The sequence below is a fragment of the Acanthochromis polyacanthus genome, chromosome 21 (genome assembly GCF_021347895.1).
Source record: "Acanthochromis polyacanthus isolate Apoly-LR-REF ecotype Palm Island chromosome 21, KAUST_Apoly_ChrSc, whole genome shotgun sequence".
Taxonomy (NCBI): Eukaryota; Metazoa; Chordata; class Actinopteri; family Pomacentridae; genus Acanthochromis; species Acanthochromis polyacanthus.
This window is the reverse complement of record NC_067133.1, coordinates 22,146,189-22,162,652: the sequence shown is the minus strand read 5'-3', so window position 1 is coordinate 22,162,652 and position 16,464 is coordinate 22,146,189. Positions and strand designations below refer to the sequence as shown.

Here is a 16,464-nt window from a genome sequence, read left to right as displayed (position 1 = left end):
AGCATACGCAGACAGAATGCGGCCTGACAACTTTACTTTTTCACTGTTTACATGAAAAAAGATTTCATTTGATCGCTTTGGGGAAAGGAATACCCCCCCCCCCCCCCCCGTGAAACCGAATGAAATTCCATTAGTTTTTTTCTGTTTATTCTAATTGAGGTGTATATGTAAAATTTTTATTTGGTTACAGTTTCTAAATCAATTCCAAGGAGAATGGAAGGTTCCATGTAAAACCAGCTATTGTTAATTCCAAGGGAGTTGTTAAAGCATGCTTATTCAAGTGAGCTGTTAGTATATTTCTACTAAAGCTAACATATATTTTGTTTACCTTAATGTTCTTATAGATAAGTTACACTGAAAAGTAGTCCAAGTATTTTTGGCTTCAGTGTTCAATACAAGGAGGTAACTAAATTATCTGTTAAAAAACAAAAACAAAAAAAACAACTATATTCATCGTAAAGTCTGACAGGTCGAGAAATATTTGTTCCACTGGACAACAGACATAGTCAGCAGACAAGACACTTGCACACATACACAAACACAGGTAAGTTTCTGGAATAAATTAATGCATATCAGAACATTGACTATAATGCCAATAGGGATGGCAAACATCAATTATACCAAGAGCAATGGGATATGAACCGCAGCCTTGTAATTTCACACACTGCTATGTTTATAAAGTAGAAGTACATTGTAGGCTTGAAAGAAAATGTATAAATCAGTATAACCTTGGATCCTGTGTGCATTCTAGGACTGCACCATCCGACCAAGTCCAATCTCTGCTACCTGACATGTAAGTGTGGAGACACAGTATCGTGTCAAGTTGTCCTCCATGTCAAGTTCCTCCTGGTCTACGAGCTGGACGAGAGCCGTTTTCAGTGGGTAATTCACTCTGTTGTTGACTTCTGGCCACATCCTTTCAACAATATGATTCTGGAATTTCAACAGAGTAAAAACAAAAAGTTAAATTTACTTTCAGTTATGACTGTCATTACTTGCAGCTAATATTGAAGCCGAATAGGATGGGCAACCGGCAGTCCAGGGGCCGCACACGGCTCATGCCCTCACTTGAAGTGGCCCTCAGATTAATTTTTGAAAATTATAAAAATGTGTCCTCTGTGGTGCTGAATCAGTAATGACACACCTGGCCACTACAGTGCAGTTCCAACTATCCCTCTTCATCAGTCTTCCCAACTAATGAGGAAGAGATGTTGGGAATGGATAAGAGCGGAGGAAAGAGAAAACTTGATTGAGAAAGTAGTGTGTTCCAGGGTCCAAGTTTTCCATGCCATGCAGCCACTGATAGTCTTTTCTCTCTCTCTCTCTCTCTCTCTCTCTCTCTCTCTCTCTCTCTTTCTCTCTCTTCAGAGTTGTATCTGCAACCCTGTACTGTGTACACGACTTGCTTTGATTTAGAATTAGGGGAAGTGCAGTGGGGGCAGGCAATACAATGAAAGTCAGTTGGTCTATGCCTGCCAGCGCAGGAGCTTTATTGTGATGGGCACCGCACCGGCCGGCTCCGAAGCCCCGCCCACCAATGAAACGAAATATGGAGTCGTATTTTCATTTTGGGGGTGAAAAGGAATAAAACGAACAAACGAACCCTTTCCTGTTTTTTCGTCCAAAACAAAAAAACAGCTTGATTTTTTGTTTCTGCTCGTGTCTTTTGTAGCCAGGAAACGGACTGATAAAACGTACCTTGGTCAATTAGCCCAAAGATCTGTATAAATGATTCACGACAGAGAAAATGTGAGTGTGGTTGTTGCGAGGCGGCTGTTTGGTCCTCTTGGTAGGCAGATTAGCCTATCGTCCATTCTTCAGGCAGGGGGCGGGAGAGAGATACTGTCAAGAAGACCAACATGCAGTCTGAGAAATGAGCTCTTCCCTCCTACCATCACTGCCCCTGCCGCTGCGTAATCAAGCAAGTCCAGGGCTGAGGCGCACCAAGACACACAGATAAGACTCCGTAGAATTTGGAACACAAACTACTGTCCTGACCTGCGAAAGTATTTCAGACGTTCAGCCCTTGAGGTGGAATTTTGGGAAGCATCAGACTTCTGCCTACAGAAATAGACAAGTGAGATGGATTTTTTAAATTGTCTATTTGTTTTTAATTGAACTGGAACATGCTCAGAAGAAAATATACCTTACTCAGCCGACTTTCTGAATCTCTTGGACATTTCTGTCAGCATGTGAAATTTGGACCTCAGTTGCTTGGAAGTCTTTTGTTAAAGAAATGCATTGCTTTCCATTTGAACTTTGAGCCGAAAAGCCCACACAGAAAGGTGAAGTAGCTACCTCAACAGAAAATGTATATTACCCAGGACAGTTTGTAGAAACAAACAAATACGATAGATTCCCTCTTCTTCCTCGATCTCTGCCAAGGAACAACATTGTGGACAGACCATCCACGAGCTGGCGGTTCCACAGGGCTACCCGTTGTCCTCTCGGTCCCTTCCATAAATGCCCAGTCCGTGGAGGAGGCTGGACGCCGGGCAGCACGATGAGTTCGTGGGTGCAGCTGCTACTAGCGCTGCTGGCACCCTGTCTGCGGTTTAGCATAGCCGAGGTGAGTTAGCACAATGACAAACTTTTAGACATGCTTTATCGTGATAACTAGTATGAACTTACAATATATACTACACTATATATACTAAACATTAAGCTCAGTCGTGTTTTACTTGATATTTTGCTGGAGCAAAGGTGGGATATATTAATTAGGGAGCTAATATAAGTTGCACTGTTTATATCCTTTAATAATGTAGTCGAGTTTCTCCAAAAATAATTTACTATATTCAAAAAATTCTAAAATATTTAAACGTTTTTCTTTAAAACACTGGGATTTGTGCACCTGCTTCCGTTTCCTCTTGTAAAGATCTTTCCCTGTTTGCTTCTTTGTGAAGTGGTAGGATCATCCAGTCAGTGAAGTGGTGTTTTGAATGAGTGCTATACCAGGTACCACCTGCTGCCAGGACAGGCTCTTTTACAGTTGGATGTTCCAAGACACATTATTAGATTATGTTCTACAAGTTGACCGCAGCCGTAGACCAGTCAGTGATGACTGTCTTGCATTAACATTATGCTACTAAGCCCAAACGTGCAGTAAACTGCACTTTTACAGTAAATATCATTAAAAGCAGAGATGCTTTTAATTATATTTATTGTAAAAATGCAATTTACTGCTTTTTCAGCACCAGTTGACCATTTTGCATTTGTTTTTTTAAATATTGTATTCTAAATTAAAACTATAAAGAAAATGCATAAGAAGATTGCTCAAGTCTGATTGTCTAGTGAGGTCAAACAGGAAGACTTAACCAAGGGTCTTGTCCAGGTCGATTGAGACCTGACCTAAACAACCATGAAATGCTCATTTTACAAATTCTATCCTCCTCTGCTGATATAAAGTCTGACTTTCATTAGTTTTTTTAAAAAAATTTCATACAGATTTAATTTGTTTCTTACAGAGACAAATTATGTCAGTCACTTGTCAAACTATATGGGGTTAAGTATCAAATCAGTAATAGGAAGTATATTTTTACACAAGTCAAAAAGAATGCACAACCATTCAGCTTTTCTTTTACATTTTCAATTTATGGTATTGTATGGTTTGCCCCCAAGACTAAATAACTGATGCACTTGTTTGAAATTAAATTATGTGGTGAACTGAGTAATATTCAGTAAATCTGAAGTTACATTGGATTAGATCTTAAACCATAACATGTTAAAGGTGGTGTTATAAATGGAAGTTTATATAATGTTCTGCCATTATGGCAGCCTCACATAAAGGTAGATTTTTAGCGAAGAAAATGAAAACTTTAAATTCCTGACATCAGGCTCTCTTCATTTTATATCTTCTATAGGAACTGCATAGAAAAAAAACCAACCAAACTATAAGAGTCTTTTAGACTCTTATATACCTCAAAGCCTTTTAGCAAAGGCTGTTAGCAAAGGCTTTGAGGTATACATTTAGGAATTTCCCATGTCTAATTTTAACATTGTAAGTGTGGCAGCTGGGAAATCAAAGAGACTGTAGGTTTAAACTAACTGTAGATTTAGTTCATAATCATAAGAGAATTGTTTAGTCTTAAGTCTACTCAGATTTGAAGTGGGTAGAATGCAGAAAGTTGCAGTGATAATGTACATTAAGCTTGGCACCACTAAAGAGGGATATAGGCATTCGGCTTCAGCCGAATATTGTATAAAGTTACAATTATCTGTGCCATCCAGAGCTGCATCAGGTGCCTTGCCAAACTTAGAGTTCAGTTTTGACAAGGGAAATAACAAAAATTATTTACACACACATTACTGTTTTGCGCACTTGTAGGCATACTTTCAGAGACTACTTGTGAAACCTTACTCTTGTGCTGTGACTACTGCTTGTGTGTGCAGCAAAATCGACCTGTGGAGTCTGTGAATCTGGAGAATGACTGCTTATATTTAACAAGTCAGCTCTCACTGGCCCCTTTCCTTCATCTCTGCTCCCTACTTCTTTCTCTCTATCCTGTTTCTTTGCATTAATGTGCATGAGCACAAACCTGCATTGGTGATTTATGAATAATGTTCATTGTTCCAAGCCACTTTGTTTCCTATTTACAAAGGCAGGACTCTGCACACACACATACTAGACAGCTAGCAGACTGGGAGAACATATTCATTGAATTTGACCAAAAAATGTATGAGATTACTGTAGCTGACTCTGCCTTTAATTATGTGCGAATAGATGTTCTCTATCCTTCCCTGCCCACTACAGCTGCTGTACCTAGCGTGTCTCAGTGTTGACAGTTGACCAAGATATGGGAATTTGTTTCAGGTGAAAAGTATGTTGAAATTTGTAAAACTGCAAAAAGTACAACAGACAACTTTAATAGGGAGGCTAATGTTCAGATAGCAGTTCAGTTAGAAAACAGAGTTTGTGAAAAGCTGTATTGAAGAAAATCTTCTGTCTTGCAGTCGGTTCACATGTTAGTCAGGTCTAACAGCTGCTGAGAAGCATCTGCTTCCTCAGGCCATGTCCACATGTATCTGGATATTTTTAAAACCGAATATCTGCCCCCCTCCGTTTAGGAGAAAATCTGCGGCCACACGTCTCCATTTTCTACAAAAATCTCCGTCTGCACGTATCCAGAGCGGCGGTGGATTCTCTCGCGTCGAACATGCCAAGGACGTGGACTGGTTGTCAGGTGCAAAATAGCGGAAGTCACAGCAGTCCTCCTTCTCCGATGCTCTTCGAGGTGAGGCAGTAAATCAGCTTGTAAGATCAAACAAGCAAAAAGCACCTGTAGTATTGTTGAAACCAGTACACTTTTGAGCGCGTCCATTCTGCTCCGCTTGTCTACAAAGGTCGCATGTTGCCTGCAGTTTTGTCGCAGGCAGTGTCGTCTGCGCTCCTAAAACTCCGGTTATGTCTGTCCACACGTAAACGCATACCCGGGGTTTTTCCCAAATCTTCACTTTGGCCGGAGTTTTCAAAACCTCCGTTTTCAGAACCAAAAACCTCCGGTTAAGTGTGGATGACAGGCCGAATTGGAGAAAAATATATGCGTTTTCAGACTTATCCGGATACGTGTGGACAGGGTCTCAGCAGTAGCCTATTATTCAAAACAGGTTAACGACTCCAGATGCAGTTGGAAGTTGAGAAAGAGTTTACTCAGCCTCTTAGGCATTAGGCACAGATTTAAAGAAAAAAAAATTTCTGTACACTGGACCTGGGATCTTTCTGCATGGATTTTGCATGTTCTCCCTGTGCATGCGTGGGTTTTCTCCGGGCACTCCGGCTTCCTTCCACAGTCCAAAAACATGCTGAGGTTAATTGACTATTCTAAATTGCCCGTAGGTGTGAATGTGATTGTTTGTCTGTATATGTAGCCCTGCGACAGACTGGTGACCTGTCCAGGGTGTCCCCTGTCTTTGCCCAAGTCAGCTGGGATAGGCTCCAGCCCCTCCCGGGACCCTAGTGAGGATAAAGCGGTGTATAGAGAATGGATGGATGAATTTTCTGTTCACAGGCAGTTTATCTCTTTCAAAATAAATAAAACATTACAGTATCTATTAAAATGAGATAAGACTCACTGCTATTATCTTTTTATGCTCTTGCATGTCTAGTTAGAGATCTTATGAAATAAACAGCTGTTTTAATATCTTAAAATGTTGAATGCAATATCATCAGCATCCCATAGTTGCATATCAGACATTGTTAACAAATCAATTGTTTATATATTCTGTCTGTCCCGTTTTCATCTTTTCTTCAGAACTGAAGTATTTATTCTTTCTAGCTTACATACAAATTGTCATGTGTCACGAAACAGAAGTGTGAACCCAAGCAGCAGGCACGGACAGGTGGTTGAAATAAATTATGATTTAATGCAAACCAGGAAATAAACAGAAAACTCTTAATAAACGAGACAGGAGGGAAAACAAGGGAGAAGAACATGAACTAAACTAAACCAAGGGCGGACCAGAAGGCCAAGATAAACTAACAAACAAACTAAACTAAAATACGGGGAGGAAAAAACTCACAGATGGTCCAGAGTATAGTCCAGAATCTGACGGGTGGCAAGATAGTCAAAACAAGCTGAGCCGAGGCAGAGACGTGGCGGGGGACAGGGAAACAGGTAACAGTCCGAGAGTGAAAATAAAGTCCAGTAATGGCTTGTCGGGAACAGGGAACGGTGTGCAGGGTTTGGCAGAGTGCGTCGTGGTCGTGGTCTTGGAGGATGAGAGGATGAAGCATGGAGCGTGAAGCATGAATGAACCGGCAAAGAGATGTGCAGGAAGGCAGGCTTATATGCTGCGGTGATTGACAATTCCAGTCAGCTGCGCTTCTCCGCACAGCCGTTCATCATTAGGCTGATTGCATCACTGCTCCTGAGCAGGCGGATCATGACAGTACCCCCTCCTCAAGATGCGCCTCCTGGCGCACACAGGACCGGTCGGGGTGCTGGCAGGCAACTGTAGCAGGAGGGACCACTCCGGAGGGCGGCCCGAGGGACGGGCGGGCTGGGATCGGGTGGGTGGGGCAACAACGGAGGAAGGTCCAGAGGCCGGACAAAACACACCAGTCGGGTGGGTGGAGGGGGTCAGGCCGGAGGGCCAAACAAAATGTCCAGAACAGTCTGGGGCGGTTCTGAGGCACACCAAAACACCACAATTTCAAAACCAAAAACCGGAGCAAAACAAAACAAATTATATTCCCAGAAGAAAAAAATCTAGGAGGCCCTTCCGGGGGCGGAGCGGGGCTCTGGACTGGGGACTGGACTGAGCCAGAACTGGATTGAACTTGAGTTGGACTGGACAACGGTTGGACTGGACTTGAGCAGGATGGGACTGGACTGGACCTGAACTGGACTGGGTTGGAACTGGACTGGATAGCTAGTTGGACTGGGAAACTAGCTGGACTGGACTGAATAACTGGCTGGACAAGACAGGACGGGGACCACTAGCTGGGCCGGACTGGCCTAAAATTGAGCTGGACTTGAGTTGGACTGACTGGACAGGAGGGACTGACTGAACCGGAGGGACAGGAAGGACTGGACAGGAGGGACTGACTGGACAGGAGGGACTGACTGAACAGGAGAGACAGGAGGGACTGACTGAACAGGAGAGACAGGAGGGACTGACTGAACTGGAGAGACAGGAGGGACTGACTGAACTGGAGAGACAGGAGGGACTGACTGAACTGGAGAGACAGGAGGGACTGACTGAACTGGAGAGACAGGAGGGACTGACTGAACTGGAGAGACAAGAGAGACTGACTGAACTGGAGAAACTAGAAGGCCTGGAGGGACAAGAGGGATAGGAGGGACAAAAAAGACTGGAGGGACAGGACTGGGGAGACTACCCTTGCAGGGGAACCACATGGTGTTGAGGTGGCCACAGCAGGGGGACCACTAGATGTTGAAGCGGCGCAAAGTCTCTTCTGGGTTAGGGGGAAGGTGCTACACCTCCTCAAGGCTGCCGGAGAGGAACTATGCTCCCACACGGCTGCCAAGGAGGTGCTACGCCCTTGCAAGGATGCGGAGGAGGAGGGACGCCTCCTTAAGGCTGCAGACGGAGCCTTTGGCTCCTTAAGCGCCATGGGAGAAGCTATTGGCTTCCCAAAGACCATGGGGGAAGCGTTAAGCTTCTCTAAAGGTGTCGGGGAGGCGTTTCGCCTCATCAAGGACTCGGGGGAGGCGTTTCGCCTCATCAAGGACTCGGGGGAGGCGTTTCGCCTCATCAAGGACTCGGGGGAGGCGTTTCGCCTCATCAAGGACTCGGGGGAGGCGTTTCGCCTCTTTGGAGCTGCAGCGGGAGCCAGTTGCTCCTCCAAAGCTGCAGCGGGAGCCAGTTGCTCCTCCAAAGCTGCAGCGGGAGCCAGTTGCTCCTCCAAAGCTGCAGCGGGAGCCAGTTGCTCCTCTAAAACTGCAGCAAGAACCTTTAGCCCCTCTAGCGCTGCTGTGAAGTGTTGATCTCCTCCAGGGCCGCGGGAAAGGCTATAGAGCCCTCGAGGGCCGAAGGCGGGCCGATGGGCCCCACAGGAACAGAAGGCGGGCCAATGGGCCCCACAGGAACAGAAGACAAGGCGAAGATCCCTATATGGACAGGAGTTGGGGCGATGGCCCCCACAGGAACAGGAGAGAGGGAGACAGCACCAGGCCTCTCCTCAGCCAGGAGTGAAGCGGCTCGGGGCCTCTCCTCAGCAGGGAGTAAGGCGGCACGGGGTCTCACCTCAGCGGAAAATGAGACGGCGTCGACCTGCTCGGAAATAGTGACAGCGTTGACCCGCTCAAAAGGTAAGGATGCATCTGGCCCCTCTAACACAGCAGGCGAGGTGACACGGGGCCCCTCCAGCACCGCAGGTGAGGTGGCGCAGAGCTCCACAGGGACAGGAATAGGGAAATTTCATCGTCTTAGGTGTCTTCGGTGACCAGCCTTTGTGGCGGCAAGCTCAGCGGCTAACGGGGAACCAGGAACAGGTGGACAGTCAGACTGGAGACAGGTATGGCGAGAGGCGGGGACTGAAAGGGTGACGTGTGGTATGGGAGTGTTTAAAAAATCCCTGATGTAATCGGGAAGGTGGCTAATAAGCTCGGGTTTCTGGGCAGCCAATCGCTGCCCCTGGGTAACCAGAACACTTCTGTGGTCCCCCCACCAGTCCCAGTACAGGTCGCTCAGGGCATAGAAATAACTTTTATTCTCCTCACAGGAGAAGAATATCTCCAGGGAGGCATTTGGAGACCCCCCAGGAGATCTTGGCCGAGAACCCCTCCTGCGGGAATTGCGTCGTCCCCTGGATGGCATCTTAATAACCGGGTGCCCCAAAAGGGAGAGTTCTGGTCAAAACTATGCATGGGGTGAATACATTGGGAAAAGGAAAAAAAATCTGGGGTGCCTGCTGGGTTCTTGCTTGGCTGGTTCATTCTGTCACGAAACAGAAGTGTGAACCCAAGCAGCAGGCATGGACAGGTGGTTGAAATATATTATGATTTAATGCAAACCAGGAAATGAACAGAAAACTCTTAATAAACGAGACAGGAGGGAAAACAAGGGAGAAGAACATGAACTAAACTAAACCAAGGGCGGACCAGAAGGCCGAGATAAACTAACAAACAAACTAAACTAAAATACGGGGAGGAAAAAACTCACAAATGGTCCAGAGTATAGTCCAGAATCTGACGGGTGGCAAGATAGGCAAAACAAGCTGAGCCGAGGCAGAGACGTGGCGGGGGACAGGGAAACAGGTAACAGTCCAAGAGTGAAACTAAAGTCCAGTAATGGCTTGCCGGGAACAGGGAACGGTGTGCAGGGTTTGGCAGAGTGCGTCGTGGTCTTGGAAGATGAGAGGATGAAGCATGGAGCGTGAAGCATGAATGAACCGGCAAAGAGATGTGCAGGAAGGCAGGCTTATATGCTGCGGTGATTGACAATTCCAGTCAGCTGCGCTTCTCCGCACAGCCGTTCATCATTAGGCTGATTGCATCACTGCTCCTGAGCAGGCGGATCATGACAGTCATGACAGCAGGTCCAACTATGAACAAAGGCATGTATTCTATAGTTTCATCCTACACAATTAGCCAAAGAGGCAGGTTTGCTCCATCTTCAAAGGGAGGAAATAATAATGATGACTCCTCTGGGGCATTGGCAGCTGTGTAGCAGAGATGTAAGTGTAAAACAGCAGGCATTTCCCTCTGTATTATTTGACCTCTTTGAGAAGCCAAACGACAATGTGAAAATACCAGTGGCAAACAGTTTGGGTAGACATAGAATATATGGATGACTGCTTTTTTGGCTATAACCTGCTTGCTGCTAGAATACTCTTCAGAACCTAAACAGAATCGTACACACAATTATAATTACAAGGTTAAAAAACAGTTTAGAATGCTACCTTTCACATATTGTATGCTTCAAGTGCTGATATCTCCTAGTTACAAAACATATAGTTATGTACTTTACAGGTCAGACTACATTTGCCTCTTCCCTTCAGATGTCAAAGCAAGTGAACTTCTTGCACAGTATTCAAATTAGTGTAAGAAGTGACTCAACCCATGTGTGATCCTTGTCCATTTTAACCCTTTTTAGTTGTTAAACATACCCCCCCATTTTAAGATGAACCTCACTTCCCTCTACCTCCCTTTGTCACTCCTTCCCCCACTTCCTGACTCCCTCCTTGTTGACCCTTAAAATGTTAACAGATGAGAAGACGCTGCCAATAGTCATTCACCCTGCTCTTAGGAACCCATGTGTGCCTCTAATTTTGCTTTTATCCAGTGATGAGGGAACTTAAACATGCAGTCAATCTATATCATCAAAAATCAGTGTGTATTTGGCTTGGAAGTATTTGGCCAAATGCATCATGTTGTTAAAGAAAATGGCCAGTCTGTATCCTTTATAAACAAATCCCATGAAAATAAAAACAAAAATGTATTTATTTTTTTTTTTACATTAATTTGTGTTGTTGGGGTTAGGAACCCAGACGCAGAGTAGTAGTATAAAAGGTGGATTTATTGAATAAACAGTCTTTTGAGCATAGCAGAGTTGCCTGAGGGCCGGCTAGCTAGCGCTAATTGACTGGAGGCGGCTTGGTATGACTGAAAGGTGAGTTGGCTAACACCAATAAAGACAAAAGCTTAGGTGAGAAGCATTAGCAGCTGGTGATGAGGCACACACCAGCATCTACAACACAAGAAGATAAGCGATCAGTGGAGTTGCAAAGGCGAAGCACTGGAGACAAAGACTCAATTTGTTTCACTGGAGGGTTGCTGTGTCACAGAACAATTTGGCACTGGAGAGCAGTTGAAGTCAGAGTTTTATGGAGGTCTTGATAAGGTGAGATGATTTGCAGGTATGCTCAATCAGCCAACTGCGGTGAGCCAAGCCATGTCCTCAAAAAGAGGGAGGAACGGAGAGGAGAAAGGGGGGGAAAAAAACAAAACAAAACAGATACCATGACAGAATTCATAGTCTCAGTTGGTCTTGATTCAGTGTAACTTCTTATGGGATCACTTCCAGAAACAAGCCTGTCACAACCTCGGAAGCGCAACGTGTATTTTTGTAGTTAAAGACAGAGTTTGAGAATAAAGGATTCATTTTGATTAGTTAGATTCCCAATTGTGCCTCAGTCAAACTGAACATAAACACTTGTGACATTCTTGTTGCAGTGTTATTTCATTGCAATGTGAAATGTTATTTTAAAAAAAACTGTGCAGTGATGGCTGTAAGGTGGGAAAATCTCAAAAGGTTAGGCACTGGTGAAAACAATGTTCAGTTGTTTGCATGTTGTCTGTTTTTGCTCTTTTCTTGTAACCATATTCAGAGATAATTTAGAGAACTGTATCTTATTTCTGTGGTTTGTTTGTATTGTATGTGTTTTGTGTATTGTATTTGTCTGTATTGATCTATCTACATCTATCTATATATGTATGTTTCAGGAGGATGCTCTGCCTGCAGCCCTGGTGGAGCTGGTTAGAAAAAGTCCAATCTCTTCTTTGGAGGACCTTCAGCTTCTGCTGCTTACTGACTCCATAGGTAATGACCAGTGCTTTCTAATAATATTACTATTGATGTATAAACTGAAACTAGAATCAGAACTAGGAATTTTATGACAAATACTAAAGAAGTTATTGCTTACATATTTACTTTAACTTCAGCAATATTGTTCATTTTAATTCATTTTAGCATCATGCAACCAATTCAGCCCACCAAAAACATTTTTTTTCTGACACATAAAGCCAACCATCGAATTTGGTAGATTAATAATAGTGCTACTCCCCATAATGCTGTTGAGATCAACATTTCTTCTGTATCAATAGCGTCTTTCTTACATTAATTGTAAAGAAAAATGTTCACGTAATGTAGTTATTCAGAAAGTTGATAGGGTAAACGGATGTATACATTGTTTGGACTAAACAACAGCACAATAAAATAAGCCAAGTGGTGCAGAGAACACTAAAAGAATGAACAGTGTGTTGATTTATGTGAACAGGCTTGTTATTTCGAATCTTACCATTGTTGTTAATAATGTCAGATTCTATTTAAATGGCAGAAAATGTATTTATAAATCTGCAACATGATACAGTACAAACAAATATGACAATGTAATAATACATTCCTTTTTTTCGACACAAGTTGTGGCAAATTAACATCAGCAGTAATAAAAAATCATTAAGCAGAAAGTCTACACGATCTCAGAAATGCACACTTACAATAAAAATTATATGCAAGTCTTAGCACATGAGAGTGTCCATCCATCATACCACTCAGGAAGGAGATGGATTCTGTGTCCCAGAGATGAAGATGTTTTGGTGTGAAATGTGCGTATCTACCCCAGAACAAAAGCAAAAGACCTTGTGAAGATGCTGGCTGAAGCTGATAAGAGAGTGTCATTATCCACAGTGAAGCGAGTCCTGTACCGACATGGGGGGTGGGGGGGCGTGTCACAAAATAGATGGCATCATGAGGAAAGCACATTATGTGGAAATATTGAAGCAACATCTCAAGACATCAGTCAGGAAGTTAAAGCTTCGTTGCAAATGGGTCTTCCAAATGGATAATGATCCAAAGGATACCGCCAAATTAGTTACAAAGTGGCTGATGGACAACAAAATCAATATTTTGGAGTGGCCATCACAGAGGACCTATTACAATCCTGTAGAAAATTTGTGGGCAGAGCTGAAAAGGTGTGTGTGAGCAAGACGGCCTACAAACCTGACTCAGTTACACCAGTTCTATCAGGAGGAAGGAGCCAAAATTCCAGCAAACTATTGTGAGAAGCTTGTGGAAGGGTACTCAAAACATTTGACCCAAGCCACACAGTTTGAAGGCACTGCCACCAATTATTAAGGAATTGTGTGTAAACTTCTGACTTTGAAAAAAGTAATTAAAAAAATCTCTAAACAAAATCTCTCTCATTATTCTGGCTGTTAGGATCCCTGCTTCAGCCCCTGCCTGCCTCCCTCTCTTTTTCCCTGTCTCTAGCCACTCTCGCTCAGCCTTGCTTGCCCTCCCTCTCCCTCTCTGTCATTTCTGCCCTGCATGCCGCCAGCCTAATTCCAGAGATTGGAGACAGCTGTGGGTATCGGCTCACCTGCCCACAATCACCTCGCTCCAAAAACACCCGGTTCATTCTTCCACACACTGCCAGATCATAGATTTACATTCTCTGCCGGTCCCCAACCTGCTTCCCTCAAACCACTGTTGCCTGACCGACCTGTATCAGCAGCACACTTGCTGCCCCGGTCCTGCCTTGTCTGCGGTCGACCCCACTCTGGCCTTTTATTGGCCTTCACAAGCTCCGACTCTTCTCGCCAGACTCTGGATTCCCCAGAGCCCTTTTCATTTGAGCAACCCCCTCCTGCCTTCGATGAGTACCCCATTCTGTTAGCTTAGCTTAGCTTAGCTAATTAATCTGTGGTTTTCTTAGATTTCCTCCCTATATCACTAGTTTACAGTTTTGTATGTTTTGCCTTTATTTTGAATGAGGTTTGTTTCATTCCCCCTGAGCTTATGTGGTGACTACACCAACTTAATGTTTGTTAAAATTATCTCAAAATAATTAAATGAGATTTGGTTGAATAAAATGCTTTAGCTTAAACAAATTTTAAAATATATTCTTTTTAAAAATAATGCACACATGACACACACTCGTGGTGAAGTAAACCAATTCACAGGGGAGCACAGCACATACAAAGGAGGGGGATACCGGCACCCAGATCACCAGCACAACCACCATTGACTTTTAGCAACTGAGAAGGATAAAACAATTAACGGGGAGGAAACAGGCAGATTACTACAACACGCAAAGGAAGAAATGGGGAGGGCGTCAGCTTAAATACTCAATGATTGGCCCCCAGTGACAAGCATTAATTGAGGCAGTACAGCATAAAGAAACATAAATTCTGCTACACTTAGTTTCACAAAGTGTAGCAGAATTATTTGCATTAAGCTTTTGTTTGAATAAACCTTTAATTAATCATTCCTCGATTCTGCCTGTGTTCTTGCTTCCACACCTGGGTTCCCAGACCTGCAATGACACTTGCATTTAGCAAACAGAAATAATTTTAGTAATTCTAACTGACCTAAAACAGGAAAAGTTTAGTCTGATTTAGTCATTACAGTGAGAAAAAAAGGTTAAAAGGTTATGTATCTTTTTATGAAGTATATCTAAACTTCTGGTTTCAACTGTATTAATTTACAATATATTTTAAGTGTGACTAATATGTGGCATTAACTACTCCTGCATTTTTCTTTTTTTATTCTATCTTCTTGTACATACTCCATTTTACACACAGTTAATCATGCTTTATCTTAAAGTATGTAGAATTTAGTTGGCAAAACATAATTCAGATGCTGTATGTATTTTGTCTCAGATGAGGAGGATGGCATCTCTGCAGCCAATGGAGGCCACAGACTACCTAGGAGCCTTGGTGGGCTAGTTCCCCCCCCCCCCCCCCCCCTTTTTATTTGTCCAGAGTGACTTTCTCTTGTCATAAAAGATGTACTGGTATTACCCTCATGTGGGTTCCTCACTTATTTAAGAAAGGGGTTTTCTTTTTAAGAATAAATATTTATTCCTGCTCATTAAACAGAGAATAGGACTTAGTGCTGACTTGGACAGTTGCTGATTTTCTTTGGGAATGAAGAAGTACTCTGTTCTCATTAGTGGGGGACTGATGAAGTCATCAATCAGCCTGAGTTGATTAAAGTGACAAATTTAGTTTTAAATTGCACAGCATGTTAGAAAATTTTAGATTTCAGTATGTAGTCATGATTTTTATTGCTGTCTTACTTATTGACCTAACAAACACACACACAAGGGCTTTTTGAAAGCCAATGACTGAGGGTCTTAATAGAGTTTGAACTATGCATGTTCTGAATACTAATACCTCTGCAGTACTACCACTAATACTCATATGCAGTCATATGCCATCCCCCAGATGCCCAGCCAGCCCAGCAGGCTCTGTGTAAAGTACGCACAGAGGTGGTTGAGGTCACCAGGGCAATGCTGGACCGCAGTAATGCAAACTTCTTGTTATGGCCACCCTGTGTTGAGGTGCAGCGATGCTCTGGCTGCTGCAACACCAAAAGCTTGCAGTGTCTCCCCATTGTCACACACACCAGATACTTGCAGGTAATCAACTGCACACTCACCAATATACCTACATACAGTACGGTGATGTGAATTTTTAAATATGAGAACAGCAATGTGTTGCTGCTAAGGAAAAACAAATTCATGTTAGAAATATGTGAGTTCATTGTCACTGACACACTGTGTTTGTGCTATGCTCAGAATGATTTCTTGTGACTACCATCCTATTCTCTACATCTCCAGGTCATGAAGATTGAGTACGTCAACAAAAGACCAACTTATGCTAAAGCGGTTGTGTCATTTGTGGATCACGTGGAGTGTAGATGTCAGCCCACTCCACATTCCCCAGGACCAAAAAAAAAATCCTCTCGCAAACAGCACAGCCACCTGCATCGAAACAAGACACTCAGCCAAGAACAGGTACAGGGACAGGTACAAATAATATTATGTACAATATCTTATCTGTATACAGTGCCTTGTGAAAGTATTTGGCCCCCTTGAACTTTTCAACCTTTCGCCACATTTCAGGCTTCAAACATAAAGATATAAAATTTTAATTTTTTGTCAAGAATCAACAACAATTGGGACACAATCGTGAAGTGGAATGAAATTTAGTGGATATTTTATACTTTTTTAACAAATAAAAAACTGAAAAGTGGGGTGTGCAATATTACTCGGCCCTTTACTTTCAGTTCAGCAAACTCACTCCAGACGTTCAGTGAGGATCTCTGAATGATCCAATGTTGTCCTAAATGACTGATGATGATAAATAGAATCCACCTGTGTGTAATCAAGTCTCCGTATAAATGCACCTGCTCTGTGATAGTGTCAGGGTTCTGTTTAAAGTGCAGAGAGCATCATGAAGACCAAGGAACACACCAGGCAGGTCCGAGATACTGTTG

The 16,464-nt window shown here is 43.3% G+C and overlaps 1 protein-coding gene across 1 annotated transcript; it reads left to right on the top strand.

Moving 5' to 3' along the window:
* Positions 1-2,266: 2,266 nt before the first annotated feature.
* Positions 2,267-15,997, top strand: pdgfbb (platelet-derived growth factor beta polypeptide b; the record flags this gene model as incomplete). The annotated part of the gene is made up of 4 exons (XM_051941511.1): positions 2,267-2,569; positions 11,907-12,003; positions 15,411-15,604; positions 15,806-15,997. Coding segments are annotated over exons 1-4 (549 nt in total), but the record flags the coding sequence as incomplete, so codon positions are not given.
* Between the last annotated feature and the right edge of the window lie 467 nt (positions 15,998-16,464).